The 23,730-nt window shown below is 43.1% G+C and overlaps 1 protein-coding gene across 3 annotated transcripts; it reads left to right on the forward strand.

Moving 5' to 3' along the window:
• The first annotated feature begins 162 nt into the window (after positions 1-162).
• pik3r1 (phosphoinositide-3-kinase, regulatory subunit 1 (alpha)) lies at positions 163-22,588 on the forward strand. 3 transcript variants are annotated; one of them, XM_058383498.1, is made up of 15 exons: positions 163-481; positions 2,083-2,712; positions 12,230-12,325; positions 12,766-12,840; positions 12,930-13,061; positions 14,264-14,465; positions 14,838-14,920; positions 18,845-18,951; positions 19,077-19,171; positions 19,270-19,450; positions 19,561-19,829; positions 19,916-20,092; positions 20,188-20,262; positions 20,356-20,526; positions 20,918-22,588. In XM_058383498.1, the coding sequence occupies exons 2-15, from the start codon at positions 2,379-2,381 to the stop codon at positions 21,105-21,107; spliced, it is 2,187 nt and encodes a 728-aa protein (XP_058239481.1). In that variant the 5' UTR covers positions 163-481; positions 2,083-2,378; the 3' UTR covers positions 21,108-22,588. The 3 variants fall into 3 exon arrangements, with proteins under 3 accessions (XP_058239481.1, XP_058239482.1, XP_058239483.1); XM_058383499.1 differs by lacking the exons at positions 163-481; positions 2,083-2,712; positions 12,230-12,325; ... (2 more) ...; positions 14,264-14,465; positions 14,838-14,920 and adding an exon at positions 16,492-16,713; XM_058383500.1 differs by lacking the exons at positions 163-481; positions 2,083-2,712; positions 12,230-12,325; ... (2 more) ...; positions 14,264-14,465; positions 14,838-14,920 and adding an exon at positions 17,546-17,823.
• Positions 22,589-23,730: the final 1,142 nt, after the last annotated feature.

The raw sequence follows: 23,730 nt of genomic DNA on the forward strand, positions 1-23,730 counted from the left end.
CGCTACACGGCGGGAGAAACGCGCATGCGCAGTTACAACATCTCCTATGCGTCGGTTGCGTGTAAAACGGCAAAACGGGCGGGGAGTATTGCTTGCGGGAGGCGGGGCTCGGATGGAGGCGTCATTGATTGACGTGTGGAGTTTCGACGTGCCTGGGAATCGGTTCGCTTTCGTGCTAAAGCCACTCGGGCGGAGTCGTCGTGATTAGAGAGTGCACGAGCCACGTCTCGGAGTTAGACGATTTTAGTGTGAAACGCGATTTCGGAGTGGGATTAATTCGACGTTTGCTCGTTATTTCGACAAGAAGCGTCGTTTGGAGTGGATTTCTTCTTTGTTAAACAAATTACGTTGCGAGAGAGCGCTATCCCGACGAGCTAACGCGGCTAGGCTATCGTTAGCTGCTGCACTTTTTCTACGCTCGCGTGAGGGAAGAAGGATTTTCTCGGCCCAGCGTCGACTGGACTCCATACAAGTTGCCAAAGTAAGTTTTTTTTAAACTTTTACTTTTATTCCCCACAAATTTGTTTGGTCATATATCCCTTGTCGGGGGGTTCTTTAACATTTGGATGTTATTATCCCATCGTTTTTAAGTCATTTTAATTGAAATATCCAACAAAGTTTGTTGGAATGGTCCGGGACAGTTTGTTCCGTTGCTCGGGATTGGCTCGTGCACGGTGGCACTAGCTTTCGTGAATGGCTAACTGATCGGAGTGTTATTTTTACATGTGTGTAACGTTGCTAATCTGTCAAAACTCTCACCATGCACAGGCAGATCACACACACACACACAGAGCTAGTTAGCGTTAATAAACTCTATACACACACACACACTAATGGTTTCATGTTGCAAGTGGTGTGTGAGCGCGTGCAACTAGCTAGCACCACACTGTCGGCAAGTTTATTCCCCGTCGTTTATAGATCTGTTTACATTCTTGTTTATAAAGTACAGGAACTGTAAATGATTTGAAATGCAACGCATATTTGTGTATAAAGCTCTTTTCTTTTCTTTTTTAAATAAAACTTCATGGCTTTATTCCTCCTGCGTCTTTTGTTCAACTCTAGTTTCAGGTTACGCGATATTTCTCACTCTATTCGGTGTATAAGGCACTGTATAAACTATTTCTGACCACATCTAATGGACAATATGGACAGCAGGGAGCCATTTCAGATCCTGCTCCATTAACTCACTGCTCAAAATTTGTACTTCTGCTAAAAAAAAAAAAAAGCACTAAAGATACACCTAAAATGTGTTGATAAGTTCACTGCGCGAGACAAGATTCATGCAACTGTAAAGATTAATAAGGCAGTGTGTTAATGCACGTGAGGAAATAAACTGCGAGATTAATGCATTCAGGAGATAAATAGTTTATCTGAATTTGGTTCAAAATGTCTGTTAGGACAAAAAAGATGAATCCCTTATATTTCATTAGACATAAACGATCACGTGTTAAAAGATTAATTGGAAAAAAATTGCATCTAATTTTTTAAAATATTTTTTCAGTAATCTGCCTTTCCATGCAGTCTACCCCCTCCTGCTGACATTTCATTATCTTCTCACATTTCAAGATTTTCTAAAAGATAGAGGTTGTGTTTACAGGACTGTTAGTAAGAAAAATGCACCACAGTGCACTGTCGTATTTATTTTTCCTGGCACAGTTTGCCTCTACTTATCCACTGATCACTTTTATTCCATAATGCTATCCTGTCCAACCATCATGGACATGGTCTCTTTCATGTTGACCCCGTCCCCATCCACAGGGCAGAAGGGCTCATTAACGTAAATGGTTTGATGAGGATGAACACGGTGTAAATCTTACCCTGTGGCCTTCCTACTCACCACAGCTCGGTCTAATTGAGCGCCACAATCATAAAAAAAAAACTAACTAATTGAGAGAGTATCTTTTCAACATTTCCAGAGACGTGAAGAATTAATCCCAGGGTGCAACAAAGCTGGTCTGGTGGCTTCATAGTGGCCTGACGTCTTATTATGGCACACATTCTGGTTTTTCTTTTCATTCGTCACCCATCTGTATGTCCGGGATCATGTTGTATTAAGAAAAGATGTTCTCATGTGTGTTGCAGGTGGTGTTTGCGTTGGCCACAGCTCTGGAGCAGACCTGATGGAAACAGTATGTCTAAAGCATCATGAGGCTCCTCTAGATCACTGGAGAATCAGTTTCACATAAACGATCGGACGATTGCAGGAGGAAGACTGCAGCATGATATCTTGTTGAATCTATAGGATTCCGAGAAATAGTTTGCACCACAGATAAACATCTTGGTGCTGCTACGAGCGGTTTGTAAAAGAAGGAATATAAAGGTAATTGTAAGGTGAAGGTAGATAGTTTAAGGATATCTGTTTGCCGAAAGATAACAAGATGAGCGCCGAAGGATATCAGTACAGAGCACTATACGATTATAAGAAGGAGAGAGAGGAGGACATTGATCTGCACGTTGGGGACATACTCATAGTGAGTAAAGGCGCCCTGATAGCACTCGGTTACACCGAAGGGTTAGCCGAGAGGCCGGAGGATATAGGCTGGCTGCCTGGGTATAATGAGATGACTCAGGAAAAGGGGGACTTCCCTGGTACCTATGTGGAGTTCATTGGGAAGAAGAGGATTTCGCCTCCGACCCCAAAGCCGCGGCCTCCCAGGCCTCTTCCCGTGGCGCCAGGACCGGTCAGGAATGACTCTGACTCTGAGCAAGGAGGTGAGTGACTCAGTTCCTTTAATAGATTTGAAGTTATATTTCTATGTTTATTTATTCTGTTTGGCAGGAGTGTCAGCACCAGTGCTGATAACAAGGTAAGCTTGTTTCTTCAAGTGAGATGCAGACAGGCTGGGGATTTAAAACTGCTAAAATCATTGCGGTATAAGAGGAATAAAACACTCCTACGATGGAGAGGGGGGGGGGAATCATCTTCAGACCAGTGACAGTAACTCCACTTGTCAGGCTGCATCACACCAGCCCATCACCGATTATTTATAACAGCGCACCCCCAAGTGTTTTCTTCTTTACATAATTGTTATGACCTGCTTTTTAGGAGTGGGATGAGTCGGCATCAGAAGTGCATCATTTGCATAATCCATTCACGTCCAAAGTGGACAAAACAGCCCCTCTCTCTTTTTTTTTTTTGTGTGTTATTCCACTTGAGCAGTTTTTTTAAATCACAAGATTATGTACCTATTCTTAGATTATTTTAGAAAGCTTGGTTTTGGCCCAGATTCAAATGAAGATCTGTACGCAGTATGCACCGTGCGTTTGTGCAATTTATTTCTGAAGTCGTAGGTGGTCGTGCAGAGCGGTTACTGATCTCTCTGTTTAGAGCTCGATGCACACCTCCCCCTCCAGCAGCATGACACCGGTTGCACATTCAAGAACAAATGACGGCACAAATGTGTGCTAAAGAAACTTACGGGGGGGGTTCAGTTTTTCAGTCGGCTTGAGAGACAACCAGAACAGTCACCTTGACAACCACAAAATCAGTGGCATCCAACAAAGTGAGAAGTGTTGTCAACAAGACAGATTCACACAGAGAAGCTGTTGATAAAACTCCATAGATGCTGCCGCTCGGTGTAATAAGTCAGTACAGGTACGCGAGGTACCCAGCAGTACTGCTAAACCCCACCCCCTGAATATCTTTGGTACTTTTAGGTCCGTGAATACTTTGCTACTAAATCAGTCCCTGTTTTATCCCACCTCGATTCTTATGAGCGCAAAGGTTTACTTCCTTGAGGCTGATCACTGATTAACAAGGTAGTGTGTATTCATACACCAGACATGAGGCTCGTGCATGCACTTGATGCGATGGTTACTGTTTCTCAAAGTGTTCCTGTTAACGACCGCAGCTTCCACATATCGAACAAATCAAAGCGCCGGGCCGGTGCTGTGCGCGGTGCGTCACCGATTTGCTCCCTCCGTTTGATGCATTAGGTTCTGATTAGAGACAAACATCGTTGCCATGGTGCTGAAGTGACTGAATGCGCTCAGATTAGCGTCTAGAACATTAGATTAGATGTGAAATATCGCAGCAGTCTTCACGCGTGGTAACTGGTATGCCGCTAGTCCTCGTCTACTTCATTGATGCAGTGTGGTCTGTTTTGTCGGTGGAAATGTTTGGGTTAAATGAGCCATTTTTGAGGCAGTCACAAGTAGTACCACAAGCCTCATTTAGAAAGAAGAGGTTTATATATATATATAAAAAAAAAAAATCTCCACACTTCAGCCAAGACTTAGTGAGCGTTTCTTTCACGCCAATACCAAGTAATGGAAGTTTCTCTCACCCAGAGCATTTTGTGTCATATCTTCTTTGAATCGCTGTTGTTGAGTAATGTCATACTGTCTTCCGCAGTGTGTGGTTTAGGAGACATCTGTATAAAGTTGAATCTGTATACTTCAGCAAAACTTCACCGTAGCCGCCATCTTGAACAACTTATCTTTTATGCTGTAGTACATTAGACCCCTTCTTCACACCCGAGGCCCTGTCTCAGCCTCCTCGGTGTTGAAAAAGCCGGAAGACACGCAGATGACGGCTACCGTTTTTGTAGATTGTTGTTCCGTGAAATATTTATTAGATAGGTTTACTTTGAATTTATTCGCACTCTGTTGACTAGAGCCCGAGTAAACCTGGCCCTCCACGCAGCTGCAGGTTCTTCAGGGGTCCCAAAGTCTTTTTGGGATGTGATTGTGAAATTCTTGCGAGGTCTGCCAGGGTTGTCTGTATGAATCCAGGCAGTGTTGAGTGACAGCCTCGGAGCTTGGCACGAGGGTGATTGTGGCCCTGGGAGAAGAAAAGTCTCTGTGTCCGCCCGGGCAGGAGGCGGAGAGAGTGGGACGAGCACAGGCTCTGGGGCCCGGGGTCTGGATTCTTGTTGCTTCACAGCACTTGTGATTTATTACCTGACACTGAAGGATCTGGCAGATCCTTTTGGCTCTCTTTCCCCTTTTTGTCCCCTCCTTTTTTTTCCCTCCTCTCCTCTTTCTCCCTTCCCTCCTTTTAACGCTCTGATCATGTAGCTGGGACTCGGCCCAGCTGGGGGAGGGAGCCAGGGAAAAGTTTGAGCAGGGGAAGGGTTGAAAGCAGGAGCCTTTGCTGCCTTAGTGAGTTCTTTGCCCCCTGCCCCCTCCCTCTGTCTCTATCCCTCTGTACATCCCCCATTTCTCTCCCTCTCTCCTTCTCCAAGCCACATGGGCTTTCTTCAGAGAGCAGCAGATGTGGAATTCCAGTCCGTTCCGGCTCCCGAGCTTTTAAAAACACAAATGTGCTCCTTTTTGTGGCCTCTGGAGTGAGAGGATCAGTTTGTGCCCTGCCTTGGATTAGCTTTTTATTTTTTTTTTCTTCCCTCCAGCCACTCCTCTCTCTTTTTACTTTTCTTTAATATAATCAGCAGCCACCATTTTAGCGCAATTTTTTTTTTTTTTTTTTTTTTTTTTTTTTTTTTTTTTTTAAAAGCTTCCTTCATACCAGCAACAGTTCACAAGTCTCAACAACTCCATTCACTTTATTTAAAGATAGGACACCTAATGAAATGGAATAACACGGTCAACTCCTAACCGTACGTTCAGGAAATTCGTCAAAAAACCTTGACTTTAATGCCTAGTTTGAGCCGGGTCTTAATGAGCATTAGGTCATATTTATTAAAAACTACTTTATTAGTAGAGTTAAATGAGATCTTATTTGATTCTTTTAGCCTCCCTCATTTTCATATATGTTAAACAAAGCTCGTTCTCTGAAACCTTTCTTGGGTCTGCTAGAGTTGGCATGCTAACTAGAGCTACTCCTAGAGCGGGGACTGTCAAGATAACAGCTTTCAAGTTATAGCTCTATAAACATATAATGTCTCCTCTTAATGCTTTATGGGCATGTGAACGGCCGTTGGGGGCGTGTCTATAAAACGATTGACGAGACCAATCCAAATACAGAGATTTCTGGACTGTAAGCCAAACTGTTATGTAATACTTGCTTGTTCTAAAACAGTGCCCTAACAAAAAAATTCTACATGATTCGTACCATAAGAAATGAAATCGAGCACATGCCTTGTGTTTGATAGACAAACAGTTCTATTTGTTTAAATACACACGTCACTGTAGAAGTGTGTTCTTTGTTCCAGTGCAGCTTTATTTCACGGCGGTGATTAATTCTGTTGCCCAATAACTGGTTTTTATCTCATTAAAAGATATTTATTTGTCCAGGTCCGAGTCTGAAACAGGTTATGTTGTTTTAAAATGGATGCCACATTGCAAAACAGGAAGGTGCTTTTAACCAACACCATACCTGTCACTCTAACGTTTATCAGAACACACTGACATGACCACCATTGAGGAAGAAAATCTGTAATATCCAAATAGATATACAGCAGCAGACACGAGTCGGTGACGATTATTCCTGATTTTTTTTTTTTTTTCCCCCCCTCGCCTCTATCAACACCAAATCTGATTGGATCCTCTCAATCCTCTCGTGGAAGCACTTCGCTATATTACATTTCTGTATTAATGGGTAGACACTAAGCTCCTTCGCCGACCTACTTTCTGAATCTCATGGCTCACGCTCTCCACACAGATGTGGCAGTAATCCAAGATACCTTTTGACTTGCTTGTGAAACGCTTGGAATTTTTTACAAAATTACGCTGTGGGTTAATTGCGTTTCGATATTGCCCTACTGACAGCGGTGCCATTTACTCCCCTTTATTTATCCCTTTAAGAGAATGGTGTGGCCGTCCTTTAGTCGTTTGGACTGTCGCGGTTTATCTTTACACTTTGCTCAGACAGATCAGTGTCCATAGCTTCAGCTTTCATGTCGTAACAATTTGGCTTAATTCTAGGCAGGATTTCTCACCAGTTTTTTGAAAACTAACTAAGAGGAGAAGTTTTCAGGAGCTAACAAGGTAACATGAAAAATATATAAAATATACCACCAACCTATAAATATCGTTTTGTTAAACAAGGGGAGAAATTAAACACTGCATGCACGTTAAGTCTTGTAAATCCTAGTTGATGTCATTTTGCACGTAGAAAAAACGATGACGAATCAAGTCCAGTTGGACACGGTTGAGCTGAACTTAAGGGCAAGTGGGGGGAAAAAGTTGAGTTGTGAAATCTAATCTGCTGCTTTATGGGATTTTGCAGTCAGGGGCTGAATGTGCGTTTAACTGGAAGGCAAATAAGGGCTGCGACCTCCTTCCCTATTCTGTAGACCTTTTAGAAATGTTTCCCGTTCTGTCTTAAAACCTTAAGGGGAATTTCTTTGGAGTGAAATCAGAAACGCACTGCATTAAATGACTCGGCAATAAACAATTTGAAGAAAGTCGAAGCTGAGCAGCACTAGAAATCTTCTTTGCCGGAGAAGCAAGTCCGTGCAGGTACTACGTGCTCGGTATCACACAGGGAAATTAAGCCCCCTTTTTTTTTTTCTCTTAAAATAGAAACCAACATGAGCTTTTATCTCCCAGCTTTAAGTAGATTGCAGATCGGCTGCTTCGAGGCAGAATACATGAAGGTGCTTGATCCAAGGTTCTTCCCTTCTAGTTTACTGTTGTTTCATCAATGCTTCCTTTATTTCGGTGGTAAATGCGTATATGTGGCTTTCCTAATTCCACTTCATGGGAAATGTATTTCTTGCACTGAAAGCATGTTATAAATTTAGAGGAAGGGGAAAAAAGGAAGAATTTTTTTTTTTTCTTTCATGCATGCCATTGGACAAACTGCAACTCTTTCTGAGTCACGGCTGAAATGAGGAATGGTCATTACTTTAAAAAAAAAAAAAAAAAAAAAGAGGAAGAAGGGACGAGAGTGAGTGAGCAAGCAAGCGAAGGAACAGCAGAATTGCATAGCTGGAGTTTGAGATAATGTAGCACTCTCCTTTTCAGGGGCCTCTTTAGCACTCGGCTGAACATCTGCTGTGTGTAACCGCTCACTGAGGGAGAATTGTTACTGGGCTTCACAAAGAATGTGCACTTTCCCCTGAGCCCAGGAGTGAGCAGCTGGGGGTTTGACGTTCCTCCCGCTTTCCCAGAGCATGGCAAAATAGATCTACACATTTAACAACACTCAATACAGCCTCCACCCTGGAGGAAGGGAGGGGTGGGGGTGGGGTTGGGGTCGGACCCCTGACACATGCTCAGGCTGTCCGAGAAGACGGCCCTCACCCTGTTATAAGCGCCGGTGGTTGGAGCAGCAGTTGTGGTGGTAATGATGTTGGTGAGACTGGACAGCTTGTTCCCCACTAGACAGATTTAGCTTTGTGCTAAGTTGCACTTGTGTGAGGAAGAAGAAACAAAGCCGTCTACTTTAGGCTGAGATGAGTTTGAACTTTCATGTAGCATTGGATAATTTTTATTTTTATTTGGCTGCCGCTTAATTTCTTTCTTTCTTTCTTTCTTTTTTTTTTTTTTTGCTGAAGGTGTAAAAATGGCAGCAGTTTCTGCTAACAGCAGTAAAACCAAAAAAAAAAGGTCTAATGGCAGGTTTTCAGGGTTTTTTTATTTTTGTTTTAAAATTTCGTAACAGGCGTGATTCGGAGAGCTGCAGTAAAACGCTCGGGTTTAAGCGGTCATGTGCGTGAGAGCGCACACATGTGCCTTTCATTACCGACCGCCTCCAGAGATGTAGGGCTGAATTGGCAAATCTTCTTACTGGAGGCTGAGCATGTCTGATGGACAGATTAGCAACACATTGCAAGAGGAGAGAGAGAGAGAGGCTGGTAAAAGAAGGACTGTACTAAGATAGCAAAGTTGTTTTGTTTTTTTTTAACTTGGCAATCGTGTTTTTACTAGCCCTCGTCGTTTCTATGCAAGCTTCATATGATCACGAGATAAATTGTTAGGCAGCAGGTGAACATTTTGTCCTCAAAGTTGATCGAAAAATGGACAAGCTTAAGGATTTGAGCGAGTTTGATGACCACTGGATCATCTCCAAAACTGCACTTCTTGTGGAGTGGTCAGTGGTCAGTATCTATCAAAAGTGCTCCAAGGAAGGAACAGTGGTCAACCGATGACAGGATCATGGGCGGTAAAGGCTCATTGATGCACGTGGGGAGCGAAGGCTGACCCGTGTGATCTGATCCAACAGGCAATCTACTGCTGCTCAAATTGCTGGAGAAGTTAATGCTGGTTCTGATAGAAAGACTAGTCAGCGCTGTTTCGGCAGCAAAAGGGGGACCAACACTATATTCGGCAGGTGGTCATAATGTTATGCCTAGTCAGTCAGATGGTTGGTGGTTTGGTGTCAGTAAATGACACACCAGCCTAAAAAACCCAGAGGTAGAAATTCCTACACTGCGAAAAATGTCAAACGCTTCATGCAGTGTCATCATCGCTTGTTTCATATCCTCTATATCTGAATGCTGGTTCATACCAGGCAGGAAAATAAAAAAATCCTGTTTACTTTGTGGGTTCCACAGAATCCCTGTCCCAGTTTAGTCTAAACCAGATGCCCTGTGACCCCCCTCAAAAAAAAAAAAGGGCAATAAATACGGTGTGGCCTCCTGTTCCTCATCTCGTCTGTTTGTAATCCGTCACAATCAAAACCGACTCAGTTTTCACATCTCATCATCCTCCAGTTTGATTCAAGCACGACTCGGCTCAAGAAGCTTTTATTTATAAGGTGATAAAGCTTGGTGTTACTGTAACTGTGTTATAACTCATTTATATTTGTCTTTATGGCAAAGCTTGTAACACGATTAGACCCTCTAATTTTACTCCCCAGCCAGCTATCTTTAGTCCACCCAGACGGTCAGATCCAGACGACACGCCGTGGCAGCTTAAAGCCGTGACTTCCCAAAATTCGGCCCTCCTCTCCTCTCCTCTCCTCGAACCTTGTGGATCTGAAACGAGAGAGCCGCCTCAGGCTTGTCTCAACTCGCTCACGAGGGCCCCCTTATTCCGAATCCCTGTTACCCTGGTAACCAGTATCGGAGCAGCTTCCCTTATTGGCGGGATGAAACGGAGCTCACGTGTTGGTTGCCTGAGCATTTTTTTTTTTCTTAAGAAGACAAGCGCTCCATTTTTTTCTACAGGGGCGGATTTTGAAACCAGGTGGCAAAACAAATGTATGTTATGCTTAGGATCGGTGTTAAAAGTTAAATCCTGTTTTATAAAACTGCTGACAGGAAGTCGTAATAAGGAATTAGCAGAATTGTTCAGCTCAGACAAAGGCATTGCCGATCCAGCGGATATGGACGCATGTTTTCGTGAACAATTTCAGTGGTAGAGTCGTGGTCTTTTTGAATGGACTTGAAATGGGTCGAGCGCCACGATGTCATGTTTGTAGTGAAACTTAGAAAGCCGTGTATCTATCAGGAGAGGCTTGTGTATGTTTTTTAATGTTTCCAGTCAGTGAACTTTTTTTTATTCTTTTGCTTTTATCCATCATTTTAGTCGTGGTGATAGCTGGTCTAGGAAGTGGCGCTTCAGAGAAAGGATGAGCTGAAACATTTCACCTTTTTTTTAATAGGTGTCATTTAATCTGAGCGGCATGAGGGACTGCACTATCAGGTCACCTCTAGTTTCTAGGAAGCAACACAATCCAGCTCCCATCCCAAGCCCGGTCCTTTAGAGCCACGCCTCAGACGGGCAACGTTTCGGGGTATTATATAACTGGAAATATATCCAGTATAAACATCACCTTTTATAAACCGTACACAAGGCACATTTGTGTTTGGACTTTGGTCTCCTAAGGCACTCCATGGTAATGAAAAGTGTGGCTTTGTAAAGATTAACACACAGATGGGGCATTTTCATCCGAGCAGAGGGGTAAAATTAGCCCGGGTGTGTGTGTGAATCCCACTTCTGAGAACCAGCTGGCTGCTCTGTAACGGTGGATAAAGTGTCACCTGGGCTAAAGGTTACACCTCGGACGGAGCGCAAGAACATCACTGCTGAGCTTCTCAGAAAACGAACAACCTGTACCCCCAAATTTGAGCTGGAATTGATCCGAACCGCTGGCGTGGAGTGGCGTAATATTTGTTTTTCTTAACAAGAGGCAAAGTTTTTGTTGGTTTCTGGGCCGACTCTGGGGGGCAAAAAACAGGATGTTGTCTGAATGAATTTTGTGACCAAATGAAGTGTATTATACTATTAAAATAAAATATAAAAACACACATTTCGAGACGGAGCAAACTATGCACTATGCTTTCGTATCTTATAAGCCATGGAATTGATGCTTTCTTAAAAAAATATAAGTTGATGCAATTTGTGACATTGTCATCTTGTTTTAGCGTGATTTTATTCGTACTCTTTGGTCCTCAGGCATTTACAAATCCTTCCAAAATTCTTCTCCACTACTACACTCGATACAATGAAGGAAAAAACTCGGCTGCTTCAAGTCTGACATAGCTTACGTTCACTACTCTCTCTGATTAAAGTATTGGCACCCATGGGTGCGTTGGCTGTGGTTACCCCCAGACTTATTGCAGAACAACAGACCTGCTTGTGTCTTGTGCTCAATAAGAGCCCTAAGCGTTCGACACTCAAATGAGTGCAGCCCTCTTTTTAACATAAAAATACTAAAAACTAACACAAAAACTTCGGCATATATCCAATGTGCCGATTCTAAGCTGTGTTTTAGTAATAGGCGGTTACTCAAGAAAGATGAGTTACTGCCCACTCCCTGAAAAAATAAAAAAAAAAAAAAAAGGTCCAAATTTGGAATGAACTGTAAAGGGGGTCCATTCATAAGCACCTGCATTTTATTACGCCGCCTTTAACACAGCAAACAGTCAAGCCTTTTAGAAACGTTGGCCTTCTGAAACAGTGGCCTGCAAATCCAAATAAAGCAGCCCACTGGCCCCACAGCCCTTTTAAGTGTGCACCTGTGCAGCAGGATCTGAAGCTCTCGTCCCTCCACCAGTCTGCCTGTTAGCGGTTATGTTTAGCCTTCCCAGCCACCTCCAGTCTTCACTTAATCACACCCTTCCGCTTGCCCCTCACTTTCACATCAGGCGCTTTTGTTGCCACGTCACAGCAGTACGCCTGTGTGCGATACGAAAAAGCTGCAACCTGCTTGTATTTATTTTCTTTATATAAACCCTATAAAGCTAACTGGTACAAAATGTTTCCCGATTCTGGTGAAAATACTCACTCTTTTGTTTAGAGCTGACTTCGGTGTTTAATAAAAAGGTAGAAGAGTTTTTTTTTTTTTTTTTTAACTTTCTTTCTGTCTTTTAAAAAAGAACATGGAGGTCTGTTTTTAATCGTTTTTCTGTGCTCTTTTTTTCCCTCCCCCCTACAGGTTCCAGCACTTTGCCAGATCTGACCGAGCAGTTTGCACTTCCAGACATGGCACCACCCATGCTTCTCAAACTGCTGGAGGCCATCGAGAGGAAAGGTGAGCTCATCATTTTGGAAATTCTTTCATCACCCCTGTCTTGATCAAAACTGTTCAACAAGCGAGATGGCATGCTTGTTTTGTAAGCTCTTTGCGGACCATGGCTTCAGCGCTAGTATAATACCAGGTTGTGAAGCAAATCCCACTAAAACAGCTTGTGTTTAATCAAAATAATTGAATTGATTACAGCAGTCTGACATTATTACTTTTTGATCATGAGAGTAAATATGGATGGTTCATTCTGAACACAATTATAAGTGTGTGCATACTTATTTAACTAGTTGTGTGGGGTTTTTTTTAAACTCCATTTCCCACCCAATTTCGTGTGGCATGACCACATAAGTTTCTTAGTCCAGGACTTGTCAATATAATCAAGGTGGATCTGCTTTTCCCATCACCCTGGCTTCGATTCCCATAACCGTAAGCTCTTCTCCCGGCAGGTCTGGACAACCCCACCCTGTACAGAAACTTCACTGCTGGAGGTGGTCTGGATGTACGGCAGTGTTTTGACACTGGTGAGTTACGTTTTTCTCTCTCATTGCCAAACGCAGCGTCTTGCTTTGGTAGCACATCTGTAATCGCGTGTTCGTGTGTGTTGGATCAGACGGCCCTCCCGTGGACTTGGAGCAGCTCGATCTGCAGATGTTGTGTGACGGTCTGAGACGATACCTGCTGGATTTGCCCCAGCCGGTGATTCACTCTGCAATCTACACTGAGATGGTACGCATCGCTCAAGGTAAGAATCCAAACCGTCCGCCGTCCCATACTGATGATGTAATGATGGTGCCACATGGTGGTGCTATTGTTCTGAATTGTGACCACAATTGTTCTCTTGTTGCACCAGTGCTGCCTTTGCTTTTGTTTGCTCTGAGGAGTCTTTCTTTTTTTTTCCTTCACCAGTGCACAACCCTCTCCAAGCCAAAAGACAGACTATTTCTGACTCCAAGTCTTCAGTATCTGTTTAAAAAATGTCTGATTTTAAACAAAACTCTCTTTCTGCTTGATCAAAATTTGCCTCGACTCTATTATTAAACAGCAGGTTGTTCTCGGAAACTAGTAAAGAGAGGCTGTGTGTGTGTGTGTGTGTGCTTAAACTTAAAATGAAAGCAGCATGAACTACCTTATTACTCGTGTTCTACTCTATGATTATGATTAGAGCCGGTTATCATAGTCACGTTGCACAGAACAGGATATCTGTGGTTAATCAGACCTAAAAGAAGGCTGACGGCTTATCTTCTGCATCAGTTTCAGCAGCCAATCAGCAGGCAGTGTACAATTTCTCTGCTCTGTCATTGTCACACATTATCACTGTGCGGTTTTGGAGCTGTCTGAGCAAAACTTTCCACCTGACTGATTTTTCTTTCTCCCCTTTTAATACCAGCCCCTCAGTCTTCTATTTTTGTACTTTGAGCTCAGGCTTAAGAGCGAGAATCCTTCAGCCTTTTGAATGCATTTCATGTGCAACGACGCAGATTTTTTTCTACCTCAGCTTTGGATCTGGATTCCTACTGGAATCCCTTTCTACTAGTTCCCTTGCTTTTTAAAGTATCTTTTCATCCAGCATGAAAAGATTTAGTTGTAATTTCCATTAAGGTTGTCAGAGTGAATTTCATTGCCCAAGTGTGGTGTGATTTTCATAATATTTACATACACAAAGGCAAAGAAAATCACATTTAAATGTTTAAAGTCACTTCTATTTTTCACCTTGCACAGTGTCTACACAAGTCTTACTCTTTGGACAAATAAATTTGTCATTTAATAAAATAATTTTTTGTTTTAATTACATTTTTTCATTTCTATTCAATTGTCTTAAAGTGAGTCAAAGTCATATTTAACTTTTTTTGGGGTCATTATGCTGTAGGTTTTAGGACTGCTGACATGACCACTAAAGTAATTTTAGCTGTTACCCTAAAGTGTAACTCGTGTTTAACTTTGCAGAGGTCCAGGGCATGGAGGAATGTGCAGAGCATTTGCGGAGGGTTACTGCTTCCTCTGTTTTGCCGCCTCAATACTGGCTAACGCTGCAGTGCCTGCTGAGACACCTCGCCCGTGTCTGCCAGGCCTCGGCCGCCAACCTGCTGAACGCCCGCGCCCTCGCCGAAATCTTCAGCCCTGCACTATTCCGCCAGCAGGCAACCAGGTACACACACACACACACCTGCAGTCACACTATAATTCTGCAGTTTACATGCATTTACATACGTGTGGAAAAAATGGTTGCCAAAAGAAAGTCCTCCATTTTGATGCATTGTAGCTGTATTAGTAGTATTAGAAATGTACCTTCCATCAGTCACGTGTTATCTACACACAAATAAAAATACCACCTAAGGTCTCACGACCGACTTTGGACCATGTTTTTAGGCTTTGTATAAAATGCTTGCAATATTTCCATTTTGGCTGTTCAGCAGGAGGGAGTGACCGTTCAGAGAGCAGTGAAGTTGTACATTTGGTTGTTACTCCAGGGTTAACGTGATGTGGAATTTCACTAATCTTCTCTCACGTCTCTCCTCAGCTGTGAGCCCAGCCCTGAGTCGCACATTAGGATCGTCGAAATCCTGGTGACCAGTGAATGGAGCAGCAGCCAGGCAGCTCCAGGTACAGTGTGCTTTTCTGTCTGCATGTTGAAACCATTTTAACTGCAACGGCTGCTGACTGCAGTGGGTTTAATACCACGTTAAATGAAGGCGTGCGTGGAAGAGAACGAAGCAGCAGTTTTGTGGGCTATCATTAACTGAGCGGTATGGAGACTGTGGATGGGTGCAACAGACCAGAGGCTAGTGACTGCTATTATTAGCATGTCTACTGGGTTGAATGTACAGGCCATACCACAGCAGGAGCCTCTGCAGCACAACGCAGAACAGCTTTTGGCATACAGGCTTGCTTTAGTTCCAAGTCCATATCCTGATGTGTCATCTTTGTATTCATGCTTCCTTTACCCACTCTATAAAGAGACTAGCTTGTGATTCTGCTACTGCAATCAGACTTTGTTTTTTTTTCTCCTGTGCCCCTTCCTCTTTTTACCCCGAGTATGAGACTGTAGAGAGAGGCCTCTGAGGGGTGTGTGTACTACTTTGTGCCCTGAATGCTTAACAGTTTTACTACCAGTTAGGGTCTATTTATACATTCTCAACTTCTCTGCTGTGGGTAATTTGCACATGCTGGATCCTGGACTGAGCCACACCAGTTAGAACTTTTAGAACACTGCCAGCTGGAATCTGGAACCATTCTGCAATTTTCCACAAAGATCCCGGTCTCGGCTCACGATATGCCGCTGGTCTGAAACCAAGATTCGGTGTCATGTCGTCACTGACAAAAGTTATTTTCCTTACCACTATTGAATCAGTGTAGGATGTTTTGTACATCTTGTGGAAAGATTTGAATTAACACTTCAAGCACCTCTGATTGGGTGGCCTGAGCAGGAACTTGTTCTGACACCTTAATGGAAAAAGGGTTAACACTTTTTTTTTTTTTTTTTAATTTTTTTTTATTTTTTTATTCAGTTTCTTTCCTGTGTGTCTGCCTAGGCATCACATTCACTTTGTCTCCATTTACTTGCCCATACTTGTTTTCTGCGCACACACTTGCGGTGGCTATAGTTATGTATGTTCACGGGCATGAGGGCGCACGCATTTTTGTATGCTTGTTTGTCTGGTCATGTGTGTGCTTGTGTGTGTGTGTGTCTGTCTGTCTGCTCCCAGTTACAGACGGGCTATTTTAAGCTGGTTGCCACAGTCCCACTTAGATTTGGTTGGCTGAAAGCACCGTCTGCTCTGTGATAGACTCCTTAACTTTCAAGGAGCGACTCTTTCCTACACGTACATACAGTCTCAAAAATATACACGCTTTCTAGGGCTTCAGTCCACCCTCCGACACCCCCTCCTTTCTTTAGCCGAGCGGCCCTTCCAAAACACAAAGTGCCCAGCTCAGCAAATATTTGATCCTGAGCGAGTTAATCATAAGACCAGGAGCCTGCGAGCCAGCACAGTGGTGAGAGAAGGCTTTCTGAGAGGTACAGGGCCGGCCGTTCTAGCAATCATTAACCGTCCACCTCAGACCAGTCTTCATTACTCAGCCTTCTCTCGTCTTTTCTTTTTTCTTTTTTTTTTTTTGGTGCCATGGTTAAGCGCTAGAGCTCGAGGACTGTTGCACCTTGCCTCTGAGGATTTGCCTGGATTTTTCTGGAACCGCCGCACTTGCCTCCTTTTTTTTTTTCTTTTCTTTTTTTTTTTTTTTAAAGTCCGAACGTAATGGATTCTGTTTGATTAAAATCCAAGGAATGAGACTTGACATAAGTCCTTCGGGTTTGGATTTCCAGCACTTAAACGCTGCCGATCAGTCAGGACACGCAGATTTTCTCGAACATCTCAGGAACATGCACAATTTACAAAGTAAGTGCGTTGTTTGAAAATGTTGATGGCGTGTTGAACGTAAAGCTTTTGGTCACGATTGTAAATCGCTGGCGTGTAAATTACCGCTCCGTGTTTAAGGAGTTAGACTGGTTTTGGCATGGCAGCCAGAGCAGGTTCTTACCTCTAGCACCCCAGTCTCGATCCAGCAGAGAATAAGTCACCATTTTGTGCCTTTTAAGTGTCTTTCAGAGATGTTTGCTGAGTGCAAGTTCAGAGCATGTGTCAAAAAAAGTGGGTTAACCAGTATTTTGTCCTAGTCTTGCCTCAACACGTCTGAGCATATGTGAAGAACATGACGCTTTATTTGTCGACTCAGCAGTCGCTTTTTTATTTATTTTTTTAGCAAAAAAAATTTGCATGCTGTTTGATTTGTATGTGTTTAAATCTAGTTGATTGAAAAATTATCTTTAATCCAGCTCTCAGGAGTTCACATTTCCCTTGACCTGTTGGAGAATATAATGTAGACAATAGGCCACGTTCCTGTGGCTTCTTTTAGCCCTTCTAAGAAGTGTGGCTATTTGAGGCGCCTCCCCACTCTCCAGCCAGCTGGATTTTCCCCACTGTGCAATACGTTTCTGGGGATTACAAGCGGCATTTGCGAGCTCTTGCCTGCCCGTGACCCGGCCATGTGCTTGACGTAGCAGCTGCCTACGTGCCTCTGCAGCAGCAATCAGAAGCGCATGGCCTTTGTCTGCCTGCCAGCACAGGAGCTTGTCTCAGCCACCCCATTCGCTGGGAGGAGGAGCTAAGGAAACCTGTAACGCACAGAGGGAGGGTGGGGAGCATACGAAGAGAGCGATGTACCACATCCTCCTTTCATTCGAGAGATGCTGCGCTACCGTGCACTTCACATCTGACTCTTTCTCTTTTTTTTTAACCCGGTTCGATATCCACGGCGTGGAGAAGCCAGTCTAACACACGACCATAAGTGGACATTACTGAGTGACCTATTGTTTTTGATTTTCTTCTTCGTAATGGAAACAAAGTGCACGTACTCAATGTCGTCATTTTGTTAAGGGAATTAGCGAGATCGGTGCGGACGATGATGCAGGAGTGGCTAGAAACAGTCTTGCAACGCCATTGGCTAGGGTAAGTGATGTGAAGGCTTCGGGCTCATTCGGGCTATTACAAAAAAAAAATATGACAGAATAATTCTGGTCTTGACCGTATAAATGTAAATGCAGCACTGGGGGGTGTGTTAAGTTTATATTCGTTGATCTGGATATCTGCACTATAACTAAAACTTGGTACTTGCTCGTTCATGTTGGAACATGCTGTTCCCTTGTCACTTGACAGCTAATTCTGCACTGCTTCTGCGTGGATGTAACCTAATTTTCAGTTTCTGTGTGAATAGTCTCTTTTGCACTCAAATACTTTGCAGCAGAGATCTTGTGCAGAATTTTTTTTATTTATTTTTTACTGTGTAGGTGCTCTTGATGCGTCAGGCTTAGAGCTGGCTGGACAACTTGTGCTTAAGTGAACAAAGGAGAGAGTGGGTAGATGATGGGGGGGGATAAAAATAGCCCTTCGCAGGAGCTCTGCCTCATGCTCCACAGAGACCACACAGCCCCCACAGCTCTCAGTCACTCAGCCGAGCAGCCAATGAGCTGCAGCCTTTTCCTGTTACCAATGATGTAACATGTTCTCAATGGCTGGTGAAAGAGAGCAGTGTCTCAGCAGACCATGCACGCTGCAGTCTCTATATGCAGCATTTTTGCCCAAGACTGTGGCGTGTTTCTTTTTAATGGAGTGATAATCTTGCATTAAAAAAATAAGGTTTAATCAGGCAGCTGTGTCGTCTTTGGCCTCGATTCGATTGCTGCGCCTCCTTTTACTTTATTCCATATTTTCCCTTACTCACCCTTATTAGAAGCCATCATGCTCCGTGCTCACACGCTCGTACTCATCCCCTGTTTACATATGGAGGCAGTAAACCGTATTCTGCCTGATGCTATAGGAACCAAGATCCATTCAGACGCTCCTGGACATGTCCAGGCTTGTGGGCTGAGACTTGTCCGAGTGCATTTCGTATGTAAATGACCTTGAATGGAGCTTGGTCATTTGCATGTAAATCGACGCCGCCTATATAAACCTTCTCTTCTCTTCACAGCACTACCTCCGAAACCACCCAAACCAACGCCTGTCACTAACAACGGTATGAACAACAACATGGCTCTACAGGATGCCGAATGGTACTGGGGGGACATTTCGAGGCAAGTTCTTTTTCAGTCGTTCGCCCTACTTTTACGTTCAGCGCACAGGAAGCGAAAATAATAATGTGTTTCCTTTTAGCATTTTAAATGTGTAGGGTTTTTCTTTTCTTCTTCTCCTCTTGTAGGGAGGAGGTCAACGAGAAGCTGAGAGACACAGCTGATGGAACATTTTTGGTTCGTGACGCCTCCACCAAAATGCACGGAGACTACACCCTCACACTGAGGTAATTTCTACACACGTTCGCGTGGCAGCTTTATTTAACTCGTATCGTACGATTATAAATGTGCATCACTATAATTTGTTTGTTAATTTGGTTTACAGGAAAGGAGGCAACAACAAGCTGATCAAAATTTTCCATCGCGATGGGAAGTACGGTTTCTCAGATCCTTTGACGTTCAACTCTGTGGTTGAGCTGATCAATCACTATCGGCATGAATCCCTCGCCCAATACAACCCCAAACTAGATGTGAAACTGCTGTATCCTGTGTCCAAGCACCAACAGGTAATTCTTTTCAATCACACGGAAGTGAAGACGCATCGAAGAGGAACTCGGTGTGTGGTTATTTTTATTTTTGCTCTAAACTATTGTCTTTTTTTTTTTTTTTTTTATAGGATCAAGTGGTGAAAGAGGACAACATTGAAGCTGTGGGCAAGAAATTGCATGAATACCACCTGCAGTACCAAGAGAAAAACAGGGAGTACGACCGACTGTATGAGGAGTACACCAGGACCTCACAGGAGATCCAAATGAAAAGAACTGCTATTGAAGCTTTCAACGAGACCATCAAGATCTTTGAGGAGCAGTGCCAGACGCAAGAGCGCTACAGCAAAGAGTACATCGAGAAGTTTAGGAGAGAAGGCAACGAGAAAGAGATCCAGAGGTGCGTCTTGAAGCCCAGACTAAATTAAATGAACTGTATTACCGGTCTTTGTGCGTTTCTAATTTGCACACGCGTGCTTTTTCCAGGATAATGGTGAACTACGAGAAGCTGAAGTCTCGCATCAGCGAGATCGTGGACAGCAAGCGTCGGTTGGAGGAAGACCTCAAGAAGCAGGCTGCCGACTACAGGGAGATCGACAAGAGGATGAACAGCATAAAGCCTGATCTCATCCAGCTCAGGAAGACCAGGGATCAGTACCTCATGTAAGTGCCCCACGTCCACCCTCACGTCCTCTGTGGCTACCTTTTAAAATGTTCCCGTTGAAGATATTCACACGCTCCCTCTTTCTGAACTTCAGGTGGTTGACACAGAAGGGCGTCAGGCAGAAGAAGCTCAACGAGTGGCTGGGAATCAAAAACGAGAACCAGGAAGAGTGAGTATCCTTTGAGACGTGTGATGTGATATCAAATACTTTCATATTCTGTACGAAATCCTGTCTCTAACACTGGTGGTTTCGTGACTTTAGTCAATACTCCATGGTGGACGACGACGAGGACTTGCCGCACCATGACGAACGTTCCTGGAAGCTCGGGAACATTAATCGCCTCCAAGCGGAAGCTCTGCTACGTGGCAAGAGAGACGGAACATTCCTGGTCCGAGACAGCAGCAAGTCAGGCTGCTACGCCTGCAGTGTTGTGTACGTGGATTTTATCTGCTTCTTAGTGAAAGTCTCCTCCTTATGATTTAATGTGGAAAAATCTAAACAAAAACTTCTGTACAATATGTGAAGATATCAAACCCTGACCTTAGCTCATGTTGGAGAAGATCAGATTGTGGTTGTTATGGTAACATTAGATTCTTCAGTTTGTCCAGTAGATATGACTAGCATTGTAACATGAGCTAGATGAGACTAACGAGCCAGTGATGATATTAAAGACATGGAGGTTTGCATATTTATGAATATTACTAAATGCATCCATTTTTAATAAGGGGGCGGGGGGGGGAGATGCTCCTGAGTCAGATTGTCAGATAAGTGTCTCAGTAGATTAATAACGTCTTTTTTTTTTTTCTTTCTTTCGTTCCTGCAGTGTGGACGGCGAGGTCAAGCATTGCGTCATCAACAAAACACCCACAGGCTTCGGTTTCGCGGAACCTTACAACCTGTACGGCTCCCTGAAGGAACTGGTCTTGCACTACCAGCACACGTCTCTCGTCCAGCACAATGACTCTCTGAATGTCACGTTAGCATACCCGGTTTACGCACACCAGCGGCGATGAGAACTCGTGAACGTCCAATTTGTCCGGACTTTGTGATGCACGATCGGGGCTTAGAAGGAGGATGAGGACAAGAAAGGGGGGGGGGGAAAGGCCTCGGCTCCTGCAGCGATGCCTCCACTTTGGATTCAGGACGGAGGGCCGGTTTTCGCAGCTAAACCCCAAAAGCAGACGTTTTCAGCCGAGACCCAGAGGAGTCGTAACGTTTCCCCTCATGTCGAAGCAGAAAACTGCTGAACTTTGATCTTTTTCTCTCTCTCTCCCAAAATGGAGGACGATGGAGGCCTTTTTCAAAATGGTGCTTGTTCATTTCAAAGCTTTACCCACTGCTGGAATGTGGAATGCTCATGATGATGACCTCTGGAGTTTTAATTTGAAATGCTACCCAGAGAGTTATACCTGTGTGTGTGTGTGTGTGTGTGTGTGTGTGTGTGTGTGTGTGTGTGTGTGTGTGGGGATGTGATGTGACCAAATTTACAGTATCTAAAAGCTATTCGTCATTGGCGTGTTCAAAGTGACGATGTGAACAGACCATGGAATCAGCTGATCAATGTAGCAAGATGGCACTTTCAAAACAGTATATTTTGTGTTTTCTTTTTTTTTTTGTCTCGTTTTTTCTTTCCCACATAAAGGACTGTGAACAAGCGGACGATTTGAACATCTCATTTTAAATGAGCAAAAACCGGAGGACGGGGGGGGACAGGATGCGTGGCATTTTACTCTGCAAGCATTACAGTGACTGCTTCTGCCTTTGATGGACTAACAAGGCATGCATAAGAACCTAAAATAAATTCATTTTGTACATATGGACTTGAAGATCAAGAGAGAGAGAGAGGGGGGAAAAAAAAAAAGAAAACGTGATTGAAACCATGTTGTACCAAAAACAGCGCTCCGTTCCTTCACGGTTGTATTCAAATGTGCTATGCAAATTCTGTTTCACCCTTTCTTCTCAGCAGAGTTGTGATTTTATTTTACATGTTGCTACCATAATATATATATATATATATATATATTTTTCCCCCTTATTTTTTTGTTTTTACAGCTTGATGTCGTTATTTTTTTTTTTTATTTTATTAAATGGTAGTATATATAAGAGAATATTTTAAGTGTCAAACCTGCCAAGACAGATGGCTTCAGTTTTACAACAGATAAATGATCAAGTACTTTATTACAGATTCAGCTGATTAGAATAAACAGATGAGTATTTTATTAGTCTTTTTCACTTTCGAGCTATTATTATTATTATTATTATTATTATTATTATTATTATTTTTTTCCCTAGGCAGAGCCTTGGAGGATTTTTAGTGCTGCTTGTCCGTCAGTAGTACCATTTAAAAAAAATCATCATTTTTATTTACTCACTGCTAGACGTTTCGAAAGCTGTTCGTTCGAGAAGAGTTTTTATTTTCAGATCGATTTTCCAGCAAGGGTATGAACGAGGCAAATGGAAATACGATTTTATTTTTAATTTTTTTTTTTTTTTTTTGATGAAATAAGAACAGCTGTTTATTCCTGATCCATGTCGTTTTTCTGTATCAGAAAAACTCACTAGTGTTTACATGACCCGAGTCAGAATCTCCATTTTGGCTCGCACCCCCTTCTGTGTACTACTTTTTGCTGATCGACGGTAGTTCTTCCATTCACAGGAAATCAGCTTTTGCGTTTTTGCCCCCCCCCCCCTTTCCTCTAATCGGTCAGCCCGAAAGGCTTGGGTTTTTGTCATTTCGCCGTCTTAGAATTTCCCCATCAGAGATTACAGTATCCTAAGCTTTATGACTGGTGAAGTCCTCGGCATAGAGCTTTGCCTCCGGCTCGACTCAGTGTCTATTTTGCAGTTATGCATCCGATGATATTTTGCATAAATAAAAACATCATTGTGAACCAATAACCGGCTTCCAAACTCCTCAATCAACACAGTTCCGTCTAACACACGTTGGATTATGTATAAGAAATGCAAAGCGTTTATTTCCTGATGTTGATCTCAAATCACTTCCTGTATAAAACGCATTGCACTGCAGAAAGTGCTTTCTTGTGCTGCACTCATCATCATTATTTATTATTATTATTATTATTATTATTATTATTATGCATGTTTGATAAAAATCATCTGTGCAGTATATTTGAGAAGAAACTCCTTTTTAAAAAGAAATATTGCACACAGAGAGAGAGAGAGAGAGAGAGAGAGAGAGACCGGGTTTTCCTCACAGAGCATTAGACAGGAAGTTCAGAGCGAGACTCGCGACATCGTCCAGCAGTCGGTATTTTTCGGGGAACTCCAAGATCATAACTTTCATATCGAAAATTGTAAAAAAAAAAAAAAAAATTGTCCCTTGGGTTCAAAATGGTAAAAATATACCAAAAAATTCCAGTCGAGCTCTACAGCTCCTGTATTAAAACGGTCTTTGACTTTTCACGTTTTTATCTCCACATGGAACCCCAACACCCGGCGTTTTAAGATGAACAAATGACTTTGGTTTGATTACATGGGGGGGGGTGCTTTCTTGCTGTGCTGCAGCATTGCATTTGGCAGCATATTGTACTCTGTACCGATGGAGAAAAGTCTGAGGTTATGCAAATTCAGCGGTGTGGCATGATGGCACGCCATTGATGTCATTAGTCTCGATCG

This window comes from Hemibagrus wyckioides, linkage group LG28, assembly GCF_019097595.1.
Source record: "Hemibagrus wyckioides isolate EC202008001 linkage group LG28, SWU_Hwy_1.0, whole genome shotgun sequence".
NCBI classification, from domain to species: Eukaryota; Metazoa; Chordata; class Actinopteri; order Siluriformes; family Bagridae; genus Hemibagrus; species Hemibagrus wyckioides.